Source organism: Pangasianodon hypophthalmus, chromosome 8, assembly GCF_027358585.1.
Source record: "Pangasianodon hypophthalmus isolate fPanHyp1 chromosome 8, fPanHyp1.pri, whole genome shotgun sequence".
NCBI lineage: Eukaryota > Metazoa > Chordata > Actinopteri > Siluriformes > Pangasiidae > Pangasianodon > Pangasianodon hypophthalmus.
The window spans coordinates 6,233,093-6,261,052 of record NC_069717.1 but is presented as its reverse complement, the minus strand read 5'-3'; the positions used below and the strand labels follow the sequence as shown (position 1 = coordinate 6,261,052).

At 39.1% G+C, this 27,960-nt stretch overlaps 1 protein-coding gene across 1 annotated transcript in view; it reads right to left on the bottom strand.

Annotated features, from left to right (window-relative positions):
* The window catches only part of LOC113534918 (fibrinogen C domain-containing protein 1), an 83,747-nt gene that overhangs the window by 43,137 nt on the left and 12,650 nt on the right, over window positions 1-27,960 (bottom strand). The window contains exons 2-4 of the mRNA XM_053235831.1: window positions 18,938-19,417; window positions 5,081-5,252; window positions 4,719-4,855 (exon numbers count right to left, since the gene is read on the bottom strand). Of these exons, the coding sequence (XP_053091806.1) occupies window positions 4,719-4,855; window positions 5,081-5,252; window positions 18,938-19,417 (789 nt within the window). The remainder of the gene's footprint in view (window positions 1-4,718; window positions 4,856-5,080; window positions 5,253-18,937; window positions 19,418-27,960) is intronic.

The following is a 27,960-nucleotide window of genomic DNA, read 5'->3' as shown; positions in this document are numbered from 1 at the left end:
CTAAGACAACAGACTGAAAACTTCACAAGCTGCATTTTTTTTTTTTTTTGGCCCTTCAGATGGTTTGTGATGCTGATCTGATTTACTAACTTTCAGAAATATTCTTGTCATGCATGAACATGGTGGACATGGAAATGTTACGGCAATTTTCTTCAAGTGTGAAAGAGTAAATAGTACAGTTCCTTAATTGTAAAGTTTTTAGGTCTGAAAAATGCCATTCATTAGTATTTGTGCTCATTTGAGAGGTTTAGTATCCAAGCCTGCAGATAGTCACAGTGGTCCACATTGAGGCACGACTGTGCCGTGCTCATTTGCATACTCACTGCAAGGCCCTGAAGATGAATTTACACTGAAAACCTTTTTTTAAAAAACATGCAACCACAAGGCAGCTTGTGATACTCATGATAGCAGACTAGAGTTACAGAAGATGTCCAGTCTGTAATTTTTAAGGGAAAAAAAATATGTGGACGCACTGAGGACGATTATTGCAGACAGTCACAGCTGTGCCACAGATGTTTATACATTTGATTATGGCACTGAAGCTATCTGCTCCAATTAAACACTGTTTGTTACAGAGATGTTCTGTTTCAGAGAATTCTGAGCTTTTTTCACATCCTCCATAAGCCCTTTTTCTTGTTTTTCTTGTTTTTCTCTTTCATTTGCGTGACATTTTGTATATGTATGATGTCTGCTGGTGTATCTCTGCCTCCCTCTGTGCTCCCTTCTCTATCGTTTTAATCTTTTTTTTTTCCTCGCTCCATGTAGCAGAAATGGAAATGGAGTGCAAAGAATTTTTTAATTAATAAAGTAACACATGAGAACATAAGCTAGGAACTGATGAAAAAGCAGTATGAAAGCAGTTTATTTGTATGCGTCTGATGAATGGGGCTGCAAGCTAAAGAGCGTGAATGATAGAGAATGAAAAATTTCCACTTCCTTCTTTCTCTCGCACCTCCAATCTTCACTGTGTCTCTCCTTCCTTCTCTCCTTTTTGCTATTCCTTCCACCACAGCCACCTACCTTCTGCTTCCCTTCCTCATTTTTTTTCCATCCTTTTCCTGTTGCTCTCTGAACTCAATCTGCTCCTGCAAGCCCCACATCCTCTTCAGAAAAAAAAAAAACAAAACGCTGGAGGCCAGCGATGATGAATAGCTTTCTTCCTTCTCTACAGTCTCCCACTGCTGACGATATGCTCAGGAGGGAACGAGTGGGGCAAATGCTCTCATGTTCAATATGTTCCCTTTTCAGATGTGATAGAGAGGGCAAATGTGTGTTTGTGTGTAGAAAATGTGTGTTTCTGTCGACTTAGAATCGCTTCCTGCTCACATCTGCACAGGTGTGTCTCATCTTTTTTTTTATCCAGTAGTGCTGTTGAATTGTTGATTCTGATTGGTCAGAAGGTGTTGATTAATTTTCTATAACAGAAGCTCTGACAGAAGTTCCAGCTGCAAGGTTTATATCAATGCACTTGTTCTAAGACTTTAGCGTTTCTGTAGTAATAACTTACACGGGGACGTTTATGACGGACTTTCAACATAAACAGATTTCAAAAACGTGCAATTGTTGATATGGTTGATCTTTTCTTTGAAGAGGCTTTTATTAATATTTTTGGAAGGAGTCTCCAGTCTCAGCACTTTGTAACACTAACTTTTACAACACGGGAAAGTGTTCAGGGCACAGGGGTTTATAGTTTCTCTGTAATGTGAGAAGTAGAATTTTTTTGCCTTATTAAGAGAGAGAGCGAGAGAGAGAGACAGAGAGACAGAGAGACTGAGAGAGCACAAAAGAGATGCTGCTGAGGGAATGACTCTTTATAGCTGCTTTAACATAAATTACAACAGGACCTAACTTGTTTCACAGATGTTTCACGACATTAAATGTAAGTATAAATGGATAAAAAAAACTATAATTAAAAATTGTAATCACTGGCAAACTGCTGTGTTATAAAGAGAATAAAAACACGTCTGGACACCCTGTTAGAGCAGAAATGATGAACTTTACACGCACACCTACGATTAGCTAGTGTCACTGTGATTGACAGGGGAAAGAAGGTATGCCATTCCCTCCCACCCAGACATCACAGCCAATTTTGCTTTCTAGACTCCCAGCCATGAATAGCTGCAGCATCATCAGGATTTGAACTTGCAATGTCTGGATGATAGATATTTTTTTTTCTCCACTCGGAAGCATAAGACATCCATTTTTGACCATAATAATAAAATTTATGAAGGGAAATGCTTGTGTATGAAATGCCTCTGTACAGTGCATCACCTTCTATAATAAGACAATATTTTGCTAATTACAGGGATTAATTAGCAAAAATAATTAATGGGATTAAAATGTTTGATGGGCCCAAATAGAAAGGTGTGAACACTGCGCTGTTCTCAAACATCAATAAAGAAGTGCACCGCTGCTCCTCACCTCCACTGGGAGCTGCCACATCGCTTCTCATTTGCATAAATTTGAACCCTCACTGAAACTGACACTGCAACTTCCAGCTGCTTTGTCACATCACGTCACTGCCGGTGGGAGTGCAAGGTTTCACATGAAATGAATCGTCACCTGTCGCTTTGTTACTTACTAGTGTGAACACCAGGCGAGGACAGTAATGTCACGATTTAATTACATCTGTGCCTGTTAAATGTTCTTGATCATTTTCTATTATTTATATTTACTAAATACTATTTACATTACTATTTACTAAATAGTATAATGTGGTATAGCCTTGTATATACAAACTAGTAAAACGTGTTACGCTGATATCATGGTCATTCCATAAGAATGTGTTTCCACTGTAACAACGTGTTTCCGAGTCATATTATAATTACCTCAACTCAGTCATCATGTGAACACACTGGAAGATCAGGGCAGAACCCTGGCCCATCACTCACTCCAAAATCAAGCTTGTTATCAGGATTTAGTAAAGGTCATCTTTGTTTAAAACAAAAATGTATTATGTATTTTTTTTTATTCTTGAAATGAAGTTGTAAGGTGCATATTTCTACCAAATGCAAATGTATCCTGCTCTGAAACAAAACAAGGATTCATTCTTCACAAGCGGCGCTATACGTATACCATGGCGTAAGTGGGTTTGAATTTCTTTCGTGGCTTTTATTTATTTAGTTATTTATTTTTACATTCACAGCTCATCCACAGTTTCTAGGATGCAACCTATCTGTTGAGTTCTCCTTCTCTTTGACTATGACTTGATGCTAACAGTTTCTGCTCAGCTCATCTGAGCTGGAGATTTCTCCAGCTCCTTCAGAGCTACCCTCTGGCTACTTCTGCAACTAAAACCCTCTTTAATCGCTCACTGACATTTGGTACACGGCCTCCTCTAGACATGGTTGTGCCATAGTCTTCCATATTCTTCCATTTTTAATAATTAGCGACAAACTCCAGGATTTCTAGAAACAAGTATGTTTATACACAGTACAGTGGGGCTCAAAAGTCTGAGTGAAAATACTTCTATTTTGCATTCTTTTCTAATTTAATACAACAATTTTCATTACAAATTACAATATATTATTGACAACAACAACTTGAGTGAAAAGTATCTGAAATATTTACATTAATTTCAGAGTTTCTTACAATTTGGTATGTCCCTCCCACTTTAATGACAGTGTGCACTCGAGCTGGCATGGACTCCACAAATTTCTTATCTTATCTTATTACAAATTTCTTATCTTATCTTATCTTATCTTAATTTGTGCAAAACCTTATGGTCCATTTTAGATCAAATCCATCAGAGTGTCATCTGAACACATGCTTCAAAAGAAGACATTAGGCATGACGAAAATCTGACCTTTTGCACAAAACAGTCAACATGGTCACTATCACAAATTTGCTTACATTTAAAATAGGACCTATTTAATGTATATGTATATGCAGAATCTTGAATATTAAATATTCAAGATATTGAACATTTACATTGTTTGTTTTATCAAAATTGTTTGTCAAAATTCTAAAACATTCTGTTTATTTCCAATATTAAATGAAAAAAGATTTTTAATGTGTTCTCAGACTGTTGGACCCCACTGTACCTCATATACACACTTCGGGTTCAAGACCGGACTCAAAACCCGAGTCAGACCCCCAGTCTGTTCCAGTCCTGCTCAGCATCCAAGTGAATCTGTTGCGTGTACTATGAATAAAGCAGTAAAAAAAAAAAAAGTAAAACAGGGATATAAATTGCCTCTTGGAAGCTTGGAAGCTTAAACACAAGCTGCTAAAGAGCAATCACTTGTGATTGTGTGTGACTGCACTTTCACAAAGGAACAAGTATAATTGTGTTAAAGATAGAAACGTAAATATCAGCGCAATAAACAGCGCCACTAGTACCACTGACGTAATCGTGCAAGGGGAATTTGCATGTGCTTACACAGGGCACGGTGACTAATCAAGTCTTATAGATTCCATGCTGATTTCTACATGCATCACTCAAATTCGAACATGGTACTGTGTAATTTACCATCATAGACACTGCTTTCACTTAAATCCAGTGTGCTGAGATATAAAAGCAAAATGATATTAGTTACAGACTGAGGATATATGAAACCAAGATATTCAGTTCCATAAGTCCCAGTCCTTCATTAAGCACTGTGTAATGTCTTCCCTGCAGCAAAAGCTTAAATTATCTAGCTAATTATCAAGACTAAATGTGTTGAATAAAAGATGTTTGACCAGGGGAAACTCTGGTCTTCAAGAGCAGGACTCACCGTCCAGCCACCTCCGTCAGTGCTCATGTCGCAGTAAACCTGGAAGCCTGATGGGAAGTGAATAGGAAACACAGAATAGATCCCGTCTTCCCGCTGTCCACTGGCGTAGATATCACTGCAGTCTCTCGGTTGGGAGCCTGCAAGGAAAGAAGAAAAAAAGCCTAACATTATCATTTATCATCTTAACACAGCAGAAACGACGTGTCATCTTTCTCACGGTGCTTCCGAATGGCATCAGTCACTCAGACAGCCTGCAGAGAGAAAGGACCAGCCTAAGGTAATTCTACAGGCTGTAGGGCGTTGAGGCTCATTATGGCCGACTGCCCACTTTAAGATAGCAAGGGAAAAAGGATTTTCATTACCGTCTCCTCTGGCGCAGCCTCGGGGCCGGACGCTGCTGCGCACCGGAGCCCTCTGAAGCAGATCTGCCTTCAGGAGCCCCCTCTCGCCACCAGCGTCCTTATGCACAGAGTCAAGCATGTCACGCAGAGAGTTCACAACCTTCATCATGTTGATCTGATTCTCTGACAACAGCTGGAGTGAGAAAACAACAGAGCAAAGGAGCGTTCGAAAGCTGCTGGTTTCATTCATGCACAATAAAAATTCTTATCCATTAAAAGTTTAGTATCCAATATTAAATCTTTAAATCCTGCAGCATGTTACAAGCAGAGAAATAAAAGGACTTAAAGGATGTGTAAGCAAAGAGTTAAAACAAACAAACAAACAAACACAAACTCCATTAATAAAAATAACTTTTTGGGTTTGCAGTAGACAAAAAGGCACAGCTCAAATCAAATATGAGGAAAGAATTTTTTTATTTATCTGAATGCATTTGTTTACTTTTTGTTTATGTGAACGTATTTATTTATTTGAATTTATTTACTTACTTACTTATGTACCTACCTATCTCCCGAATTTTTAGTCATACCCAGTTCCCACCCACTAGCGAGCTCTCCTCAGAAACATGACAGCTACCACCTGGCATGTGGTTCTTCAGAGACACGTGAAGCCTGCCACTACATCTTTTCGATCTGCTGCTCATGCTTCATCACAGAGCACACATACTTCCACATATGTGAGTTCGGAAATTGGTTCATGTCGCTCAGACTGACAAGGAAGAGAGTAATGTCATCCCTCTCAGAGAGCAGAGACAATTTTGCTCTCTTGGACTCCTGTAGTATTGGTGACATCGAAATTCGCAGCATCTCCCAACAACCGGGGGAATGCTTTTCTGTTTTATGACTCCGAAGCCACCCAGAAACATTTTTACTCCTTTATGCTGATCAGAAGAATGGAGAAAACCAATCACAGATGTTTCCTAAGGCAAGCATGGCAAATACCCCATTACTTCCAAAGTACCTTGTCTTTACTAATACCAGCCATTACTAGGCACTGTATTAATGGTCTAGCCAGTGGTCACATTGTAAAAAAATGGTAAGGGGGATAATGGGTTAGTAGCTGTCTGACTAATGTAATAGCCTATTAAATGGAATACTGCGTATTTAAATATCGACATTCACTCTGGGCATCTTTTTACTGGATAGCGCCAATTATCATACTTGATTGTTGATTTTTAAAGAAAGTTCACAATTCTTTTTCCTTGTCTTTTCTGAAAGTTGAAACTACACTGCACTGTTAAAAACCCAACTGAAAAACTCTACCTGGGGTCCCAGATGAAGTTGAGTTATTCTTAACCCCAATAATCTGGAAATATAACATAAAAACATAGATTTTAAAATTTTTCTCATACATATAATTTACTGTAGATGTAATTCTCTCAAAAACCTCTTATTGAGTCAGTGATTTTGGGGAAAAGTACCCGAAACTGTTCTCATGGCTGTTCTCATGAATTTATTCACCTTCAGTAATCTCTTTTTCCTGGGCAGAGTTGCAGTGAATCACTTGGTTGGAGTCGGGAATAACCAGCGATGGATTCCAACCAGTGCACATTCACACCAGGCAATTTAGGGTCGTCAATTTACCAACATGGGAGGTGGAAGAAAACAGGAGAGAACCCAGAGGAAACCAACACGGACACAGCGAGAAGAAGCAAAACTCATACAGACAGTAACTCGAGCTCAGGATCAAATGGGAAGCCTGGAGCTGTGAGGCAGCAATGCTACTCTCTGCATGACATTTTGAATTTCATCTTAAAGTCAAACACTGTCATGCCCTTCAGTGTTCGCTCCAAAGCCAAACCATCCAAACACATTTACTGACAAGCTGGTAGACACGCCTCCTCGCTCTGACTAGTTCAGTGTGGTGGCCCACATCTTTTTTTTTTTTCCCCATCGCTTTTTAGAGAGCCTGAGGCAGCACAGGCATCAGAGTTTTTCCACAGAGCAAATCTAAGTATAACCTAGTGGAAAATAGAAAACGTTTCTGATTTACATGATAATTTCTGACCCATACATGATCATATTGGTATTATATAATAATAAATATAAGCCACTGGGGAATTGGGCCCCATTTTAACAGGCCACTGCTGCTTTTTTGCCATTTCACACAGTTCTGAATTTATTTCTGCACAGCGTTAGATGACGGCAGTGTTGAAGACGTTTACTTTCACAGCAAGTAAAAGTAAACTTAAAAAAAAGTTTAAAAGTGCTCCTGAACACTACTGCTGCAGTAAATTCTGACTCTAAATGATGTGGACTAAACCTCAGGAGCATTTTACTGTCTGGTTCTCATGCGTTAAACATCAGGCTCTGTGATTCAGATTTGCCACAACGCCTGTGTAAATCCCAGCCTCCAATTAGCAACCTTTGCATCTGAAAGATCATCTCTGCTGCTTCCCCTTGACATAAATAAACGTTCAAACTACAAATGTGCAGTTCTGTGTGTGTGTGTGTGTGTGTCTTGCAGTCCCACTGGTGAAGTGAGCATACTGTGGGATCACCAGCACTCAAGGTTCCTCACGTACATATATCACACGCTATCGTCTTGCCGGTTACCACAGCAACCGTGCTTACCTGTCATACATAAAGAAGAAGACAATGATAAAAAATACATGACAACCACATGCAGAGATGGTGTGTTTTCACCTTTTGATGCCTTTGTCTCCACAGCCTGAGTATATCACCCAACACACACAACCATACAGTACAGTTACCTTTCATGCAAGCTCGGTGGCTCCCAAGTGATGCAAGAGAAAAACATTCGCCCTAACATTGAGCGATCACGTGTTCGAATCCTCATGATGCCATGGGCAACCAACTGGCTGTGCCCTCTGTGTGGAAGGAATGGCATTACTCTCTCTCCCTTGAAACTAGTCTATGGTGGGCATCTGTGTGGAAGAGGGCAGATAGCTCTTTCCTCTGAGTGTGTTATGGTTTGAACAGATTCTCCTCTGATCTCTCTCAACAACAAGGTGCTTTTTTTTTTACATCATTCTACATAAACTCTAGAGACTGTTGTGTGTGAAAATCCCAGCCCTTCTGCTACCAGTATCCATGCCATATGCCATGGTCAAAGTCACAGAGATCACATTTTTTTCCCATTCTGATGTTTGATGTGAACATTAACTGAAGCTCTTGACCTGTATTTGCATGTTTTTTTTTTTTTGCATTGTGCTACTGCAACACGATTGGCTGATTAGATTAACTGCACAAATGTATTCCTAATAAAGGTATTCCTAATAAAGTGGACGGTGAGTGTACATACAAGTTTTTGTCAGCTGTCAAAGCTCAGACTATGGTGTTTCAATAGTATCAAATTGGCCGACCAAAGTGCGCAGAGCAGGGTCAGCAACTGTGTTCATTAAAAATGATTGCGAGGTGCTGTGAAGTGCACGGCCATTAAAATATTCACGAGAGAATAATTACAGAAGTATGAACCAGTGAAGTGAGTATGCAAAGAAACATGTGAGAGCACTTCAGTTCTGTGAGCACTGAGCTCACAGAGAGACGTGTGCTTTCTTTCCCTTCACTCGCAAGCCACTTAAAAAAAAAAAAAAAAAGATAAAAGATCCTTCCATTATGTGCACACACCTATTTGTTAACATCCTAAACAATCAGAATGTCAACGATATTAACTAAGCGAGAAGTTTACCACATAATAAGTAAAGAAGTTTAGATCATTTTAGATTTGGGTTTTAATTTAGTGTGTTCGAAATTGTTCTAAATTATTGCTTATTGCAGTACCGACTCACCCAGTTCTTTGCACGCGAGTACACTGTTAGGAGATTCAGAGCTCAACCTGAGGCACACGTCATCCTTATACTGTGATCTGGGTCTCCAAGTGGTGCACGAAAAACTGGAGCAGGATTCAGACATTTCACTTATAATTCAGGTCTCAGCTCTCAGCTGGCGCTCTGCTGGTAGATAAAGCCTGCTTTGATTTCTGCTGCCCAGTCTGCTCTGTAAATGGACTATCAGCTGCACAGAGCAGGACGCTGATGCCTGCTGCGTGAACATTATTTAAAATACGTTGGCTTGCTGACCGAGTTCGCTCCATTAATCATCGACAAATTCAGTGCTATTTTCCTGCAGACTTCCGTATCATCAATAATCATCCTAACATAGCAGGCATCTGAGTGTGGAACATGGCAACCACTTACACACAAAAAAAAGGCTGATGCTTGCTGGAGAAGGAAAGATTAATGAATACAACACAACTGAAGCAAATGGAATAAATCAATCAAAACTTTCAAACTTTCAGCATGAGTGATAGTAAGCCTCTGATGTGAACTCTACAGTCTATTAGGGCTTACTCTTATTACCGAATGTCATTTTAAACAGGAAAATTTCAGGATTAATAGATGACATTTAAAGCCATTACTAACATAAAGAAGCATAAGTGGACCTGTTAGGTGTTTTTATTTCAACAAGGCATGACCATCACACACATTAGTCCTTGAATATTAAAGCACTTCCTCTAAATCCATGCTAATATCATGACCTTATCATGCTCCTGTGCAAGTGGTGTTATCAAATATGAATAAATTATTTGGATTGAACAGATAATGTGTTCTTGTCAGATAGAAATACAGATTAAAAAAAGAAAGAAAAAGCCAAAGGGAAAAAAATACATGAAAATCCTTAAAAATTTTGCCAATGTCCAAAAATACAGAGCATTTACATAAACAATGCCGAGGATCCTGAAAATAGTAATGTTAGATTAATGATGTGTGTGGGTTTGCACTAGTCTTTAAAGTTAAAAAAAAGTCTCAGAGTTTTTGCTCAAACGTTCCTCGAGTTGATCAGCGAGGCAGTCTTAGGCCAGTGTAGGCTGCACTGTTATTTTCAGAAAGCAAATTCATATAGCAAATTAACATTCCAGTTTAATTGTGTTAGCTGGCAGAGCAACAAGAAAAAACAATGAAAAGTGAGGACAAACTTTCTTTTTTTTTTTCAATTTATCAACTATGTGTCTGTAATTCATATCAGCTAAAAGATGCAGCTTTGCAAGGAGATCAGACAAAGTGACAGCATGGATAAATTTCAGCATGCGACTGATCGATGAATCAGCCATCTAATTTCTTTCCGGTTCTCCAGCTAAAGGGCAAAAGGGTGGTGTCTTAGAGATAAAGGTTTCTCACCAGGTGACAGAGGGATGCACTGTGTCAGACTCGGCAGGGGAAACCAGTGGTGCTCGTTCTAATGAGCCTGCTCTCGTAATTAACTAACATTAAGCAGTCTTACAGGACAGATCTCAAATTAAAACTGTGCTTTGTTGAAGCTGAGCTTTCCAAATGTTGAGCTTCATTTATCTGTTATCTTTTAAACTGAATATTCACGCCATTTCAAAAGTTTCATTAATGCTTATAAGTGCAATGCCAATCACTTGTAAATGATGCTCCACTCCTGCCAGCCAAGAGGAATCTGAGGCTACAGTGGGCTTAGACTCACCAAAACCTGAAACCTGGATAGTCAAAGATTGGAAAAACATTGCCTGGCTTTTTTCCTTCATCTTCACCAACAAAATCTCAGATTCCTCTGCTTGGCTGACAGGAGTGGAAACCGATGAGGTCTACTGCTGCTGTAACCCATCTGCCTCGAGGTTTGACGTATTGAGCATTCTGAGATGCTTTTCTGCTCACCATGGTTGTAAAGAGTGGTTATTTGAGTTATCATAGCCTCTCTGTCTGCTCAAACAAGTCTCATGATTCTCCTCTCACCTTCCTCATCAAGCAGGCATTTTGTTTTCCTTTTTTTTCCCCTGCCATCCCTCCCCACTTTGGGTGACCATTGAGACTTTATTTATTTTACTTCCTTCATATTTGTAGATGTGCTGTACTTTGTATTTAAGGGTTAGTATGCGTGAGTGTTGGGTGTAGGACGTAATAGACAGGACAGTAGATGAGACAAAACAATAGACAAGACAGCAGACACACATGAACATGGTACTTATCAGGACAGTGGGTGGAGGGGGGGTATGGAGATTTGTCTGTAAGATTTATGGCCAAAAATCTTCTCTGGGTGTGACTGCTAGGTCATCTTCCCATTTTTAACATGGTATAGTAATTGTAGAGTTGTATATGGATATTATTTTATATATTTTTGATAGGACTTTAGTTGGTGGTGAGATATTCAGAAGTTCCGATACTAATGGGCAGAGGTCTAATGTGTTGTCTTTTAGGTTGATTTTAGAGCATATAGTGGATCTGAGTTTTAGAAATGTTTATTTTCTGGTGCATGCATCTTGGCTATATATGGAAATGATGTGTCATGCCTTTTTCTACCCATATGGAGATGTTTGTTATCTTCACAGTGTTTAAGAAGTCAGGGTTGTTCCATATGGGAGTGTGTTCGGTTAGCTGGAGTGGTGAATTTATAATTTTATAAAATTTCCACCAAGCTGTTAAAGTCGCTGCAATCGTTGGGCTTTTGAAACAGGGGTGGCATTTGATTGTCGTTCTGATAAATGGTAGATCCAAGATTCTGATTTCTTTGCATAGTGCTTGTTCGGTATCTAGCCATATTTGTCCAACTGGGTTTTATCCATTTGATTATATACTGGAGTTGGTTAGTGAGGAATTATTGTTGAAAGTTTGGGGCATCAAGTCCTCCATGATATTTGGGTCTTTGCAGGGTGGTTAATTTGATTCTGGGAGGCTTGTTTTTCCAATAAAATTTATTGATACTGGAATCGAGTGATTTGAACCAGGGGGTCGAGCTGGGACCATTGAAAATAAGTAATTTATTTTGGGTAGTATTGTCATTGTTATGGATGTTATTCTGTCAATGAGAGAGGGGGGAAGGTTTATCCAGTGTTGGAGATTTTGGAGATACCATTATTTATGGTATTCAGTAACTGGATAAAATTGAGTTTATGCAGGTCTGACAGCTTGGTGGAGATTCTGACACCAATATAAGTGACACAGTCGGAGCTTATGGGGATGGATAGAGATTGTAATGTAGTTTTCGGGAGTTTCATGTTGAGAGAGAGCATAATGGATTTGGTCCAGTTAAATTGATTAATTGGAAAGTTTGGAATATTGTTCGATTGCGTGGACAGTTTCTTGTATTGAATCTGTAGGTTTGTGCGAGAAGAGTAAAATGTCGTCAGCATGTAAACTGATTTTGTGTTCCATGTTTGCTGTCTGGATTCCATTAATGTTTACATTTTGTCTTATTGCTGCTGCTAATAGTTCTATAAAAATGATAAATAGGGATGGAGAGAGTCAGCATCCTTGTCTATTACCTCTGTGCAGTGTGAAACTTTGTGATATTAGTCCAATAGTGGCCTTTGGTGATGTGTAGAGAATTTTTAACCACTGAATAAATGATTCACCAAAACGTAATTTATAAAGTGTGATAAGTCTACGCATGTTTTGCGTAACATTCATTGTAAACTCTGTTTCTGAAATACTCAAATCAGCCAGTCTGGCATCAACAAGCCACTGAAATCATATTTTTCCCATTCTGATGTTTGATGTGACCATTAACCGATGCTCTTGACCTGTATCTGCATGATTTTATGAATTAATCTACTGCCACATGATTGGCTGACTGTATAATTGCATCGCTTGTGTATATATGTGCTTATGAGAGAGCAGTGGGTAGAAAAAAATAGTAAGCTCTGTGATATCTAGCCATTTAATCTGACCACAGCATTTCAAAACACTTATTAGACTAAATGAGCATGTTTTTACTCCAGCATTTTCTGCCATTTTGACAGCAGCTTTCTCTAAGTATGAACATAGTTATTTTCAAGGAAAACACTTTAACTTTTTTTTTTTCCATACAGAAATCAAGATCATTACTGTAAGTTGATTTCATGTCTCTAATTGAATACTTTCAATCATCTTACTGCTGGTTTAATTATGTGTACACCAGAATACAAACTCAGTTTCTTAGAAATGTTCTCACTCTGCATAATAAGAACCATTAGAGTAGGGGAATGATCACTGAATTCTTTATATCAGTCTTTACAGTAAGCTACTACTCAGGAATTCATATTTATGCAACCCTATGTTCACACTAGCAGGAGACAAGTCACTTGTAGATTCTCTCTTGTGGGCGCATAGAGAGCACTACTGTTGTCACTTGAGGCCGTGTAGCAAGCACTACTGTTGTCGCTCGTGGGAGTGCACTGTCCAGCACTTTTAAAGCGAACTAGTTAAACGCAAATTAAATAAGGCACTAATCACTGTGAATATTGGTTGTTTGATTTGCATATTACATGCTGGACTTTGTACTTGCTTCATTGGCAGACTGGCAAAGCAAGCTAATTATACTAGCTAAGTATACACACCAGAGGCACCAACAATCTCTGCTAGTTCCTTCCTTATATTTCTTTGTAATACCTCTATACACATTTAATAATAAGACGAAACTTTTATTTTTGCATGTAGTACAAGTTGAAATAAAGTTGGAAGTGGGGGATTGAATGAACGTCGGCTAATATGTGCCATAGGATTGTTTTGAGGAATCATTAGAGCTCATTGTTTGGATTTGTCGCAATATAGAATTGAAAAAATCTCAACTCACGTTGTGCTTATTGTGCTATCGGTTTATTGTTTGCTGGTATAAATGTAGAGTTTGAAAAATAGCACAAAAAATCTTTTTCTGTAAGGATTAGTATACATCCCTAAGAATTTTATTTCATCATATAGTAGTTACTCTTGGTCCTTTTTTTTTTTCAGTCTGTTCATACCCTTGTGTTTTGTTATGAGGTTACTACCCTCACCCAGTGTATCACAGGTTGTCCACTGGTGAACTGCAGAACCCAGCAAATTATTGCAGAGGATTGAACAGAACACTCAAAAATGACTGTAGCAGAGCCAATAAACTTATGAAACCGTAGATGAGTTTTCTAAACATGAATCAGAGCAACGTCTGTATAGAACATCCTCTGTTGCAGCTTATCCAGTCGCATGAATTTATGCAAATTTATTTAGCCAAAGAAACTAGCTACAGGACTACATACAGGAAAGGAAAGTTATTACAGAGGGCATTCACAGAGTTCTCATCTTATTTACCCTCTCTGGTCTGATCAGAAAACTGAAAGTGTCTTGTTTCAAAAAAAAAAAAAAAAAAAAAAAGGTTGACAATGAAAACAAAATGTTTAATGAAGAATGGACAAAATAGTATGTGTCTCACTGCATCAACATTCAATGCAGATGTGTCTCACACACGATGGCAGGAGTCGAAAGTGGTAACGTGAAGCGCCACTACACACAACTAGTTAAGCACAACTTAAACAAATTTAAATGTTAAATGAGTTAAACGAGAGAAATATGGAACACTATGTGATTAAGTGGAGAAGCAGAATTCTTAATGTTCCACAGAAGAGATCTATTATAGCAAAATGACCAGCAAATAGAGAGTAAAGTGAGGAAATAGCCAGAGCTTGTAGGAGCATTTGAGCAAACTCAGCAGTCTGCTGTGAAGAGGAATCTGCAGGACCCGGTGGTTGATGTGCTTTCTAAAATCAGGTCAGGATTCTAAGCTTTGTGTGCTGGATGGACTGCTGGTGGTGACTGAGAGGTTTGAGAGGGGGTTCTTAGCTGGTAGGTGGATCAGATCAGTTTGTCAAGGTTTAGATTTTAGTGATGGGTTTTCATCCATGAAGAGACGTCAGAAAGAAAGTCCTATCTGACAGTGCTTTCACATACACAGCGTTTAGTCTGTTTGAATCGACCCCTGATACATTCTCTACTTCGGCTCAGTTCATTTAGGCAAGTGAGAGCACTGCACTCACACTCGGATGCGGGCCAAAAAAAAAAAACTATCTGAGAGTGTCTGAGCAAGGTGGTCTCTATAGTAGCTATAGCGTGGTTCGATTCTAGTGAGAACGTGATTTGACACTGAATTAGTCCATCTGCTTCAAGTAAACACATCAGGCTGTGCAATTTCGGGTGCAAGCATTTTATTTTAGATGCAAGGTGCTAAACTGAGCCCAAACAAGAATATTTTGGTTTGTTTAATAATATGCTGTGAGAAATCAACCAAACCAATTAGCAGCTGAACCAAAAGTAGGGACTTTACTCTGATTTGGACTCTGCAAACTAAGTAATAGTTCTGAAAGTGTTCTGGAAGACACACCAGTGGTAGGAGAAGACAAGAAGTCTTTTTACTCTGCTCAGTGATTTAGTATGTATGAACAACAAGAGTAGACCAAGAACTGAACCCTGAGGAATTCCTGAAGTAAGGCTGTGACGTGATGAAACCTCTACTTGCTATGGGGAAGGATTGATCTTATAGATCTGATGAAAAACCAGGTCAGAGTGTAGCTTCTGAAGCCCACGCTAGCAACAGTGGATTTCAAAGGCTGAATCTCCAGATCCTCACATCCACTCTTGGTAGATGAGGAGAGAGAAGGTTGAGGATGAGTTCTCTCTCTTTTAGTCTTCTTGGAGGTTGAAGATCATGGAATATTCTGTTATTTCTAATGCTCACTAGGGGTGTTATGGTTTAAAATGTTCACAGTATGATAACCTAGTCAAAAAAATTAGCATTTCATGGCATCATGGTATTAACTGACCATTAAAAATGGTGGTAAAAATGAAAGGAAATGAATCAGATTTTTTTTTCGAAAATCAGATTTTTTTCAGAAAATCTTTGTTAATCCTGTGCACATGACAAAATCCAAAATGAAAGAAAAATACTGAATTGCCTGAACTTAATTTTGAAAATGACTTTTCCATAAAATCTCTTATATTGTCAGTAGTTATCACGTTGTTGTTATATGCTGAAAGAAGAGTGTGGCTGTAAGAAAACGTGTGCGCTGAACCAGAAAAAAAAATCTAATTAGCATGGCAGTGTGCAGCTCTACTTATCCAAAAACAGACTATTGTTTTTTTAGTTCTTCTGCGAGTTTGATAGCTCTCACGTATGATAAAGTTGCAAACATGCTAGGAGTGGCAGCAGAGAGAGATGTAACATGTTTACAACAGTAGTGGGTTATACAGGACTCGGTGCAGTTGGCAGGTGCTTGGTGGTTACTGTAATACCCTGTATATGTGCAAACTCCAGAAATGGAAGTTTGATTTAGGGGGAGATAAGAGGGAAGGGGGACAGCCAAAAACAAAAGTGACAGAATCACTGGATTAAGGAACTTGACTGGGTAAATTAAAATAAAATTGAATTAAATTAACAAATAGATGGTAGTAGATGGAAATGCATTTTTCCTGATATTTTGAAAAAAATCTATGTATTTGTTTTAGTGCTTTGTGAAGAGGATTGTCTTAAATCTTTATTTGAAGATATAAAGTGACTCAGTGTGCCAGTGACTCAGCTGTTTGGACATCCAGGGGAAGGCCATTCCACCACTGGGGTGCCATTAAAGAGAAGGGCCTTGATGCATGTCTTCCTTGTATCTTGACGGATGGTGGGTCAAGTTGAGCCATGCTAGAGGCTCCAACGAAGTGTGGTGCAGAGCATGGTATTACGACTCCCAGCTTTAGAGCTGTAAATATTACACCATCTGAATTTTTCTCATGTGCTGCATCCTGACGTTGCTTCATATCTGCTACAACCTGTGACAGTTTTTTTTCTCAAGGTGAAAAAGCATCTTATATAAACAGTATAGCTCAGCTGTCCTTCAAACTAGGATCTACAGCTTATTATAAAATTAACCTAAGAGAACATGACAAACAATAACCAGGAACACCACAAGGGTTTAAGGGAGACAGCTCATCCAGGCCGATAGCTGATAGAGCCTGGTGTTTAATTGCCTGTCTGAGGAAATCTAATGAAGGCATGCTCCTAGTTCACTGGCCGAATTCATAAAATGCTGATCTAAATGGTTGGGCAGCTGGTCCCATCTGTCTCTCAGGCTGCCAGCAGTGTCTAGTGCCAACCCTGAAATAACGCTATTACAAGTTATATCTGTGCTCTTCAAATCATCACCTTGCCCAGTAGAACCACCAAAATAACTCCTAGAGGTAGAAGTTTCTGAAGATCGAAGTACTTGTTTAGCTGAAGAGTCAATCAGATGTGTTGGGAAAAACACTAAACTCTACAACACTTGGGTTCAGCAAGCGTTTAACAAAAGCTGTACCAGAGGACACATTAATGTATGATGTTTATATACCCAAGAGAAATAAATAATTTTTTAAACAAATGCTCCTTTTAATTGTTTGCCAGACTCATTCCCAAAATGCTGTTCAGCGACTGGCTGGCTGGCTTTTTCTCATGGGTGAAGACATGATATGCTACATCAGAAACTTCTGTACGGACTATGGATTCATTACTCATTCATTTCCATGATTCTGTATTAATGCACTTAACTAGCTAACTAGCTCACCATACATTATTATATTACAATAATTACCATTTTACCATAATTAGGTTTCTAGGCATCCAAAACATGGCATTTGAGCTTTCAATTGCTTGGAAATGAATAAATGTTCTGTTAATACTGACAACAAAATAAACAGCACCATGTGCTTATGGAAGAACAGACATGAGGCCTGATGTCATTATGGGGACATCAGTAGTGTGTTTAATGCTCTTGTGATCATATCTTAAAACTTTAGAACACATACATTTCAATGATGCTTATTCAATCTATTCCTAGTAACCTGTGTTATGAAGCAAGTGGTAGAAAGTGCATGCAAATTTCATCTAGACAAAATGGGGAAAAAGTCATAGAAGCTTGTCGTGAATAATATGAGCTGAGAACTGTATGGTGTATTTTTATTTTTAGGCCTTTGCTCAAGGGCCCACTATGGCTGTTTGGGATATGAACTCCTTCTGAGCTATCACTTCCCTTTAAATAGAATAATATAAAAAGCAAAAACCGAAACCTCTCAGGAAGCATCTGCCGGTTAACGCTTGCATTCCACAGTCTCATAACTTTATATCTTTCGTATTTTTTTCCTCATGGCTACTAAATAATATAACTTAAAATTAGGGATGCATTGATAGCATTGTTTTCATGATACCAAAATGAGAAACCTATTTATTATGACTCAATCAGGGACATTTATTTAGTTTCCCAGGTTTACATAGAGGCCAGCAAGAGCACATGGCTAGCTCATTTGGTAGAGCATGGGACTCCTGATCTCAGGATCGTGGGTTTGAGCCCTACACTAAGTGCCAACCCCAGCCACTAGGGGTGCACAGGCTAATGCATGCTCAGTGCCAGTCCCAAGCCTGGATAAATGGGGAGGTTTGTGTCAAGAAGGGCATCTGGCATAAAACCTTTGCCAAACCAATATGCTTCCAATGGAAGGTTATCTGCTGTGGTGACCCCTAATGAGAGTAGCTGAAAGAATAACAACAGAGTGGCCAGGAAAAGTGCATGTGTGCATTCATGCACGTTACTCTACTAGATTTGCTCTTTATAATGTATACGAAAGGAAGAACTACATACTAAGTAAGAGCTGTTATTTTCATTAGCATTGTCTGTAGACATTTTTTTTCCAAGCCTAGCAGCTTTTGCTGCTTGTTTAAGATGTTTTATTAGGTATTGTAGGAAGATGCTGTATTACCCCCCTTGATATTTTCACAGGGCACAATTTGCAGCCTGCTTTCAGTGGTACATTTAATTGTGAAATACATCCAGATTTGCATTGTCTGCTCATTAGTGCAACAACGACTTTCGTCATCGTATGACATGGTATTGGATGTTGGTCTCTGAGCATTTTTTTTTTATTTTCAAGTATGAGTGTGAGTAAATGAGCACAGCTGGACAGACACCCAAACCCAGTAACCACTTAAGGTGATTAACTTAATAATAAGCTGGAACAGCTGAATGTCTGAAGACACACTTTCTGTCTTTGATCCATTTCCCCCATTATATCAACTCTTAGTCTACGAGAGTCTCACCTGGACGAGCCTGGCCTGCTCAGTTTGCAGCATGCTGATCTCCTGGCTGATGCTGCTCTGGCCCTGCCTCAGCGCACTGTACTCCACCTTCAGCTGGTTAATGTGGGCAGACAGCTTAGAGATCTCCTCAGCCAGTTGGACGAGAAGACCTCGCTCCTGTCCCTTCACTGACTTCAGGTCTGTGTCATGGTGGCTGAGCGAATGCAGCAGTGACGTCTGGACCCCCTCCAGTCGCAGGAAGTTGCTGTTGTAGTCGGGGCAGTTGGGCTCAATGAAGATGTTAATGCGGGAGCCATCACCTCTCTCCACCGTCACCAGGGCGTTGCCTTCGTCTTGATTGGTAGTGATGAGAGGTGGAGCATCGGGGGCTGGGGGTGCCTGGGAGTGGTTCATCAAGAGGATGGTGCCTGTTACCGTGAGAGCCAGTAGCACGGCAATGAAGAGCAGGATGGTGCACAGCAGGTAACTACAACTCCTCCTCTGTGAGAGAAAGATAAAGCCAATTTTATTGCCTGAGATCCAATTACTGCACAAAGATGCACTGTATTTCATTGTATAACAAAAACATAATCTGCGAAGATGATTATCACACATTCTGATATTATTCTGAAAACACTAAGTATACAGAATTTAAATGCTATATAAGTAAATGCTATGAGACTAAACAGATTATCGAGATGCCTCTACATATGTACATAGTGTATAGTACGCTGTATAAAATGTGCTGCAGGTGCACACTCGTAGACGAGCTCGGGCGGGTTTACGAGTGACTTCAGGGAAGGCTTTAAGCTGATTTCTGTGATTGCTCTGGGCCTGTGAGAGCTTGGCTCCAATAATAAACTACACAAGATGCTTTGTCTGTGCAGCTTCTCCAGCAAGGGAAAATCCCCCCCGGGGCGAAAGTGTGTGAGAGAACTAGGGAAGATACTAATATAAGTCCTGAGGCTCAATCCATTCCGGTTCAGTTAAGTGTCTGGAGTTGACAATTCTTTTCTCAGTGTGTACATACACAAACAATGGAGCTTGTCACAAATGAAGAAAAAAAGATTTGATGACAAACTCTGAGGCTCAGGGAAAACGAAACGGCCATATCTGTTTATTTATTTATTTATTAAAGATCTGCAGAACTCATCTCATAACGCCCTGCAGCATGCAGAGCAGCTTCTGTTTCTGTATTCTGTACAGATTCACAGCAGCGTTGCTTACAGCAAGGGTTCTCAAACTTTAACTGTAAAATAAATTCCAAGGAACCTCTTTAACTGTAAAATAAATAGAAAAAATGAAATAACTTTGACTCAGACACAAGTTTGAAAACCAGGATCCTAATGTGCAGTAATATCAGTTTTTGTGATCCTACACTGGATTCTGAAATCTCTTGACACTGAGAAAGAATGCTGTGTCTATGTTACAGTACCCTGTGAAGTCTTGTCTTTATGTCACTGATCTTCAGACAGAGTGCAAAGAATCAACAGAGTGTAGACAATCTATCTATTTTCATCAGAAGACTCAAAATGGGCCAATGGGGGGGAAAAAAAGATTTTTTCATGACACAAAATATATGCCCTGAATTTACTATATGTCATTACCAGAATACAGCAACATGTCTTTTTCTGTACAGCAAGTCTTCCAGATGTCTTCTAAGATAAAGGTCAAGTCTTCAATACTATAAACCTTATTAGACATTTGAGAACTCATTTACATTTGTAAAGGCTATGTGGCAATTCAGTGTGCTTTAGATGCACTGTCTTGGTACACAGCATATTTTATCAAGTAATTAACAGTACACACTAACCCAGGTTAATTCCTAATTAAACTAAACTGCAGTCAACAACACTAGCAGCACATATCCACAGACCCACAGATTGCAGGTAAAGGACTGAGAACTAAGTGCATACTGAGCAACAGAACAGTTCATAGCTAACTTCGAGACAGAGCATGAAGTACTGAATGGCTCTGTTAAAACATACACCCACCGCAACCAAGAGGTGAAAGGAGACTTGCAGGACAGGTTACCTGTAGCTCTGAATGTAGTCACAATCTGGAGCTTACACAGCAAGCTACAATGTGCATTGACATGGTTGAGGCAAGAAGAAAAGAGGTCTCCAAAGTGCAGCAACAGGAAAGGATTTCCCTATCGCAGAAAGATCATTAGTTCCATTACTGACACTGCCACAGCCATGGCCGGAAGCAAGAGAGCAAAGTTGGCCACGATCTCAGAGTAGGAGGGATTGTATACTTTCTCTCTGTCAACCAGTGACACTAGCCAATCATAGGCACCTCTGAGCTCATGTATGCAGAACAGGGCAGACAGGGATTTCCTCTGAGTGTGCAACACTGCCCTGTGACGCAGTATGAACAGCAGTTCAAAAACTTGCGAAGGTCTTTGAGGAAGTATGTGTTTGACCCACCCTCTCCAGTTGGTAGTTGTGTGATGGGGAGAGTGGGTGGGAATTGGCAAGCCCAAATTGGGAAGAAAATGAGGAAAAAAATCAAAAAAAAAAAAAAGAAAGAAAGAAAAGGAATCGATGGCCACATGTATATGCCATTTATATGAAATACTACATCATATGGCCACTTTGTGACTTTGTTGATGGTTGCTAGAACTGTAAAATCTGGTGATTGAGAAGGCCATGGAAGGGACTACTGAACACAATCATCCTGGGGAGGCCATGGAAGATACTGTTGAAAACCATCATCCTGGTGTACAACAAGCCACTCAAATAATTTTATCAGTATGTATAGTGGTAATTTTTCCAGAATATGGAAACATCATTAGAAAAGAGTGTTTGCATAATGTGCACCTAGTTATGTAAAATTGCCTCATATTTGCTCCCTGTTATATGATCATGCAAAGCAATCATTGGACCATGAGATGGCTGCGCAAATCATTATGGACCCCAGCAGACAGTGTGGGTTGAAGGCCTCATTTGGCTTCCTCCAAAAACAAATCTCTCCAGAATAGGAACTATAGTTAAATTGACTCATCATACCACATTCCTTTTTTTCCCATATTGAGGTCGTCAAGTTATGCATCACTATGCATTAGTCTATGAGGCAAAAGCTTTCTGAAATTGCACCCATCCCATAAATTCCAGTTTTGTGAACTGCAAGAATTTCGACTGCAGCAATTATTACGAGCAGAAACTCAGACTGCAAGAATTGCATGAGGAAATTCTCAATGCAGATAAAAGCAATGATTAGAACAGGAAGGAGCCAACAGCAGCTGAGCTGAACGTCTACCTTCATGATCAACTCAAAAGAAGCACAGTCCCACTGGGTCTCTGGAAGAGGAATAAAAGCAGTTTCTGTCAGAAATAGCTTGTCTTCCTTTGTGCTTCTTGAATGAGTGTTGACAGGCAGTGCACATATTAGATGAAAAGAGGAACAGACTGTATTCCAGAAATGCAGAGATGCTTATATTCATTAAGAAACATATGCCATTGCTGCTTAGAAAACCAAAGACTTAAAAACAGCCTTGCTGCTTCTATTTTGTTTGGTATAAGCCTTTTAAAGCTTACTGAAGATTGTATTAATTAGAATGATATGTACTTGTTTCCTTGCTTCCTTTTATATCTTCTTGTCAAACGTCTTAAAAAGAATTGCATGAATTAGTAAAGACTTCAATCTTTTATTTGGCATACCTTTTTTTGCCATGACAGTGTCTTCCAGAAATGCAGAAATTCACATGTTCTTACAAAAAGCTTAGTGAACAAAACTGTCTTGAAAAAAAAATGTCTTGAAAAAAGTAAAAAAAGTGAAAAAGTAAAGAATCTTCTTTATCTATTTAAGAAAGACTTCTTAAATACAGTGCCTTGATAAGTATTCAACACCCTTGATTTTTTTCTATAAGCTGGAACTGAAATAGACTTCATTACTGTTTCTTACCATTTGATATACATAATACGTCTACCATTTGAAAATGCAAAATATTTTCAATTGTAACAATTCGCCCCTGGGTTGGAATAACTGCTGCAAGTCCTTTGGGATATGTTTCTATCAACTTTGAACATCTGGATCCTGATATTCTTGCCCATTTTTCTTGGCACAATTGCTCAAGCTCTGTCAGACTGAATGGAGAGTGCTGGTATAAAGGAATTACTGAGTCTTACCACATATTTTCAATCAGATTGAGGTTTGGGCTTTGACTGGGACATTCTAACACACTCAGATTGTTTGTTTTGAACCATTCGGGTGTAACTTTGCCAGTATGCTTACGGTTGTCCTTTCGAAAGGTGAACCTCTGCCCTCTTGTAACTGGAACAGGTTTTCTTCTAGGATTGTTCTGTATTTAGCTCCATCCATCTTGCATTCAATCATGACCAAGTTCCTGGTCTCAGGATCCCCACAACATGATGCTACCTCCAGCATGCTTCACTGTGATGAGCAGCATGAGGTTTTGCCAAATTTAATGCTTTGCGCCAAGGCTAAAAAAGTAAATGTTGATCTCATCAGACCAGAGAACCTTTTTCCATGTGTCTGCTGAGTCTTTAGTGTCTGGGCTATGGTTATCCTTCTGTAGTGTCTGGGCTATGGTTATCCTTATGTATAGTTTCTCTCATCTGAGCTTTAGATCTCTCCAGCTCCTTTCGAGATACCCTTGGCCTCTTGGTTGGTTCTCTGTGTAATTCGATCCATACCCGGGCACTCCACTTTTGGTGGACGGCCTCCTCTAGTCAGAGTCATGTATTCTTTGTTTTTTTTAAATAATGAATTTAACATCCAAAGTTTTGGATGTTTTTTATAACCAAACTCTGATTAATACTATTCAAAAACTTTGTCCTGGACTTCTCTGATAGCTCTTCGTGATTTCGTTTTTAGGTATGTTCTCTAACAAACTCTGAGGCCTTCCAGGAAGAGCTGTATTTATATTGAGATCACATGACACTTTAATTGCACATAGGTTGACTCAATTCAACTAATTATATGACTTCTGATGGATCTCATACCTCACATGGTGTTATCATTCTAAAGATTTTTTATAAACAGTATTGATATCCTTGCAAATTTGTTTGTCGTGGAATCAGTGGTGTCAGAGACAAAGTGCCTCATTAGGGCAACTCCACTATCCGTGAAAGTGAAGATAATCCAAAATAGTGTTCTATGGGACAGATGAAGCATCTTATGCAGTTTACTAACAAACCCCAAATTGCACCCAAAAGAAATACAGTGATGACAAATGACCTATTTTCTTCCTGTTAAGATGGTTCCTGTGGCCCTGACAATGGTGACTTGCTGATGCTCAACCATGTATGGTCAGTATTTTATTTTATGTGAACTTCTAAAGATAAGAACCTTTACGTGTCAGCAGGAAAGTTAAAAAATATGAACTGACACAGAATGCAAGGAGAGCAGAAGCAGAGTGAAGGTCAACTGCACTGACACATGAGTGAAGACTACGCTACGGTGGCCATGATTACTTATTCAGGGAGGTGAAGATAAGGTGTCAGGTTCACCTTAGAGTCAGAGGAGAATCGCAGAGAGAAGCCTTGAGTCACAGATTCACCTCACCTTGGCTTTTGATGTAAAGTTAAATAAAGTGTGGTGCACTTTGAAGAAAAAAGGTTCATTGAGGAGATGGAAAGCTGTTGTAAAGAGCCTTAGCTTCCTTTGTTCCTCCCATACTGATTCGTATCCTCAATTACTTTCCCATCTGAAAGTGGCGATTCATTGTGTGAGCTTGAATTATGGGTCAGTGATTGATAAGCTTCCCATTAAACTTCATCCTCTGTCCATCATGTGCTACTGTTCTCTTCAAACTGTAATATACTGATCCAAATGCAGCAGTATAGTAAAACAAAGCTCCCATACGTCAGGGTTACACTCTTAAAAAGAAAAAAATAGTCAAATTATTAACCATTATTAACCGCTTAGTGGTGTGAGTTTTCTTGGTGATGCTCAGCAAGATCAGATTAACTTCAACACACAATTCTTTCCAGAGGTGGGGAAAATAATCTTCTGCCCAAGTAAGTGGCAAAGCTTCCACATAATTCAGTGAAAACGGTAAAGTGAATTACTTGCACTTGCAAAAGATTTGAGGCCCTACGACATTGTTGAAACTGCAGAACGTACAGTATTATACTTTATGGTTTCAAATAAAAAGTAGTCCCCCAGTAAAAAAAAAAAAAAAAAAAAAAAAAAAAAAAAAAAAAAGCTACCATGTATAGGCTTGATATGTGTCAAGACGTATTGAGTATCATTTGATAATTACATTGTGGCACTCTGAATCAAAATCGCATTGAATCACAGGGGGTATAAAGATTCCCACTCCTATGTATTACATCTCACACACACTGCAATATCTTTGTTATAAGCACTACACTGTCAGTTTATTTGCTCAATTTGTAGATTGTAGCCCATCTGCTGCTACACACAATTTGTCAGACACCCTCTACTCCATCCATCAGTGGAAAGAGACCACCATAGGACCATCACTGACAGATATAATTTGGGTGGTGGATCATTCTCATCACAGCAGTGGCACTAAAATTTTGATGGCCTGGTAATAGGTGTTGCCCAGGTAGGATTGCACAAAGTGTATGCGTGTTGTTGGGGTTTTCAAACACTGTGTGCAAAGCATTAAACGAGGATAATCGAATGTCATAAATAGCAAGAGAGAGCCAATACCAGAAAACACTGAACTGAAAAACAAGGCACTAGAGAAACAAGGCTTGAGCTTAATGCCTTGAATGCGCAATAGGACCCTGCAAAGGTACTACAGCACAGAAGGGTATAAATAGACAACCTACTCAAGAATAGGTGAACACAATTGGGTAAAACATTGACAGAACAGGGCAAGGTAGGAATAACAAACAGAAACAAAAGGAGATGGCAATGTAAACAAAATATATGATGTGAAAACAGAGATCATCACGTTAAGAACCACAATACAGACTACACTGATTCATCTAGCCATCACAATTTGGCCCTTGTCAAAGTCGCTCAGATCCTTATGCTTGCCCATTTTTCCTGCTTCCAACACATCAACTTCGAGAACTGACTGTTGACTTGCTGCCTAAAATATCCCACTCCTTGACAGGTAACAAGCCATTGTAATAAAATAATCAGTGTTTTTCACTTCACCTGTCAGTGGTTTTAATGTTATGGCTGATCGGTGTATAACATCTTTTTCCATGGCAGGATCATTATCGAGCCCTTTATCTTTGTCATTTCCAGCCACAGGACAGCTGATAATTGAATATTTTGGGGTTGGTATACTGTTTCTCAATCCAGTTTTGTCCTTGTCATTATCAGGAATTGCCAAAGAGGTTATTTTCCTCTATCTGATAAATGCTTTGATGTCTCCACTATCAGCATCATCAAGGATTCATTGCCCTTAAAGAAGATATAGGTGGATATAGGTGGAAAGAAAATGAATGAATGAATTAACATGTTAAAACACAGAAATACAGAGACTGAGCTATGGATGAATTCATAAACAAGAATTAGATATGATATAAATTATATGTCTGCTAAGAAACTAAAATGCTGCTGGATTTGTTTTTCCAAACTAGCACTCACATGTTCCTAAATCTGGATAATGGATTGTTTCACTCATTAGATGGATATGTGGCTGGATGAGTCATGGAAGAAACAGCCAACGTTGTATATGTGAGCATGGACAAAACAGATGTATGAATAGTAGGCTGATGAAATATCATTTTTCAAAGAGCACAGTGATATAATGGAATCCATTTATTTTAATGCATCAATGACACAAAGTACTTTAGAATAGTGTGCCTCATCATCAGATAAAATCGTAGAGCTTCTGGAGAGATGCTAATCTTAAAATGATCTTGTCTTAATATGTTGAGTATATTTTTCTTATCAGGCCTTAACACACACAGCTGCTTTCCCAGACTTACACAGGCTGATGGGAGAGGTAACATATGCAGCAGGTGTTTTCTTCTCCCTGGTGTTCAGATTTACATGACACAGAGTTTACAAGAGCAGGTCAGAAAGTGTTGCAAAAAGTGCTGTAATTATAGCTGCAGTACAATTCCAAGCTTGAGGAGTGACCTCTCGCGTTCTTGAAAACCAAGCTCTACTGCACACAGATATGATAACAGCATCTGGCAGGTAGCATGGCACTGCACTGATAAAAGCTGAAATCTTAAGCTATCTGTGAAATGCATCGGATGTGCTATAAATACCGAACAAGCTCTGAAACTCTGACAGAAAGCAAAGCGTCATCCATACATACCAATAGTGCTCAAAAACTACAGCAAAGTGCAAATTAAAAAAAAAATGGTCAGGCTCCAGCTGCTCCGTAAATTAGACCTGGACAGGGAACAAATCCCTGAAAGCAACATCAGTCGCCCTGGATTATGGCAGCTCCAACGTAAGACCACTCATCCCTGCATTACCCACTGGTGTACTCTAAAAAAAACCAAAAAAAAACACATAAACCCTACCTTGTAATATGGATTATATAATATGTAATATGGACAGTTGCAATGGATTAGCTGTGGTGTGGAAAATAGCTTTACAAATGCACAGCTTCCTTACAGTTTGCAGTTGATAGTAATAAGCAGCAAAGGGGGATCACACTGACATAACTGTAGCTCATCCAATGCTTAACAGAGCAAATGCTTGGTGGGCTGGGAAAACCCATCATATGTCGCTGCAGTTAGACGATAGAAAAGAGCAAAAATGCTGAAAAATGTCTGGAGTTTTTCTGCCAACAATACTGTTTGATATCTATTTCTAGAAGGCATAAATATATATCACCAAAACGTGTGTAAATGATTTTTTTTGTTTTATTTTGTTTTTAAATTTAGGTTTAGATAATGATTTCTTCATGCAGTGAATGTTACACTTTGATCAATTTATTGAACAGTTAGGTGAAGTAACAAAATGTATTTCAGGAAAATCCTGTAGTTTTCAGAATCTTATATGCACATACAGGATCACCAGTACACCTGTACTTTCATGCAATTATCCAATCAGCCAATCATGTGACAGCAGTGCAATGCATAAAATCATGCAGATGTAGGTCAAGAGCTTCAAGTAATGTTTACGTCAAA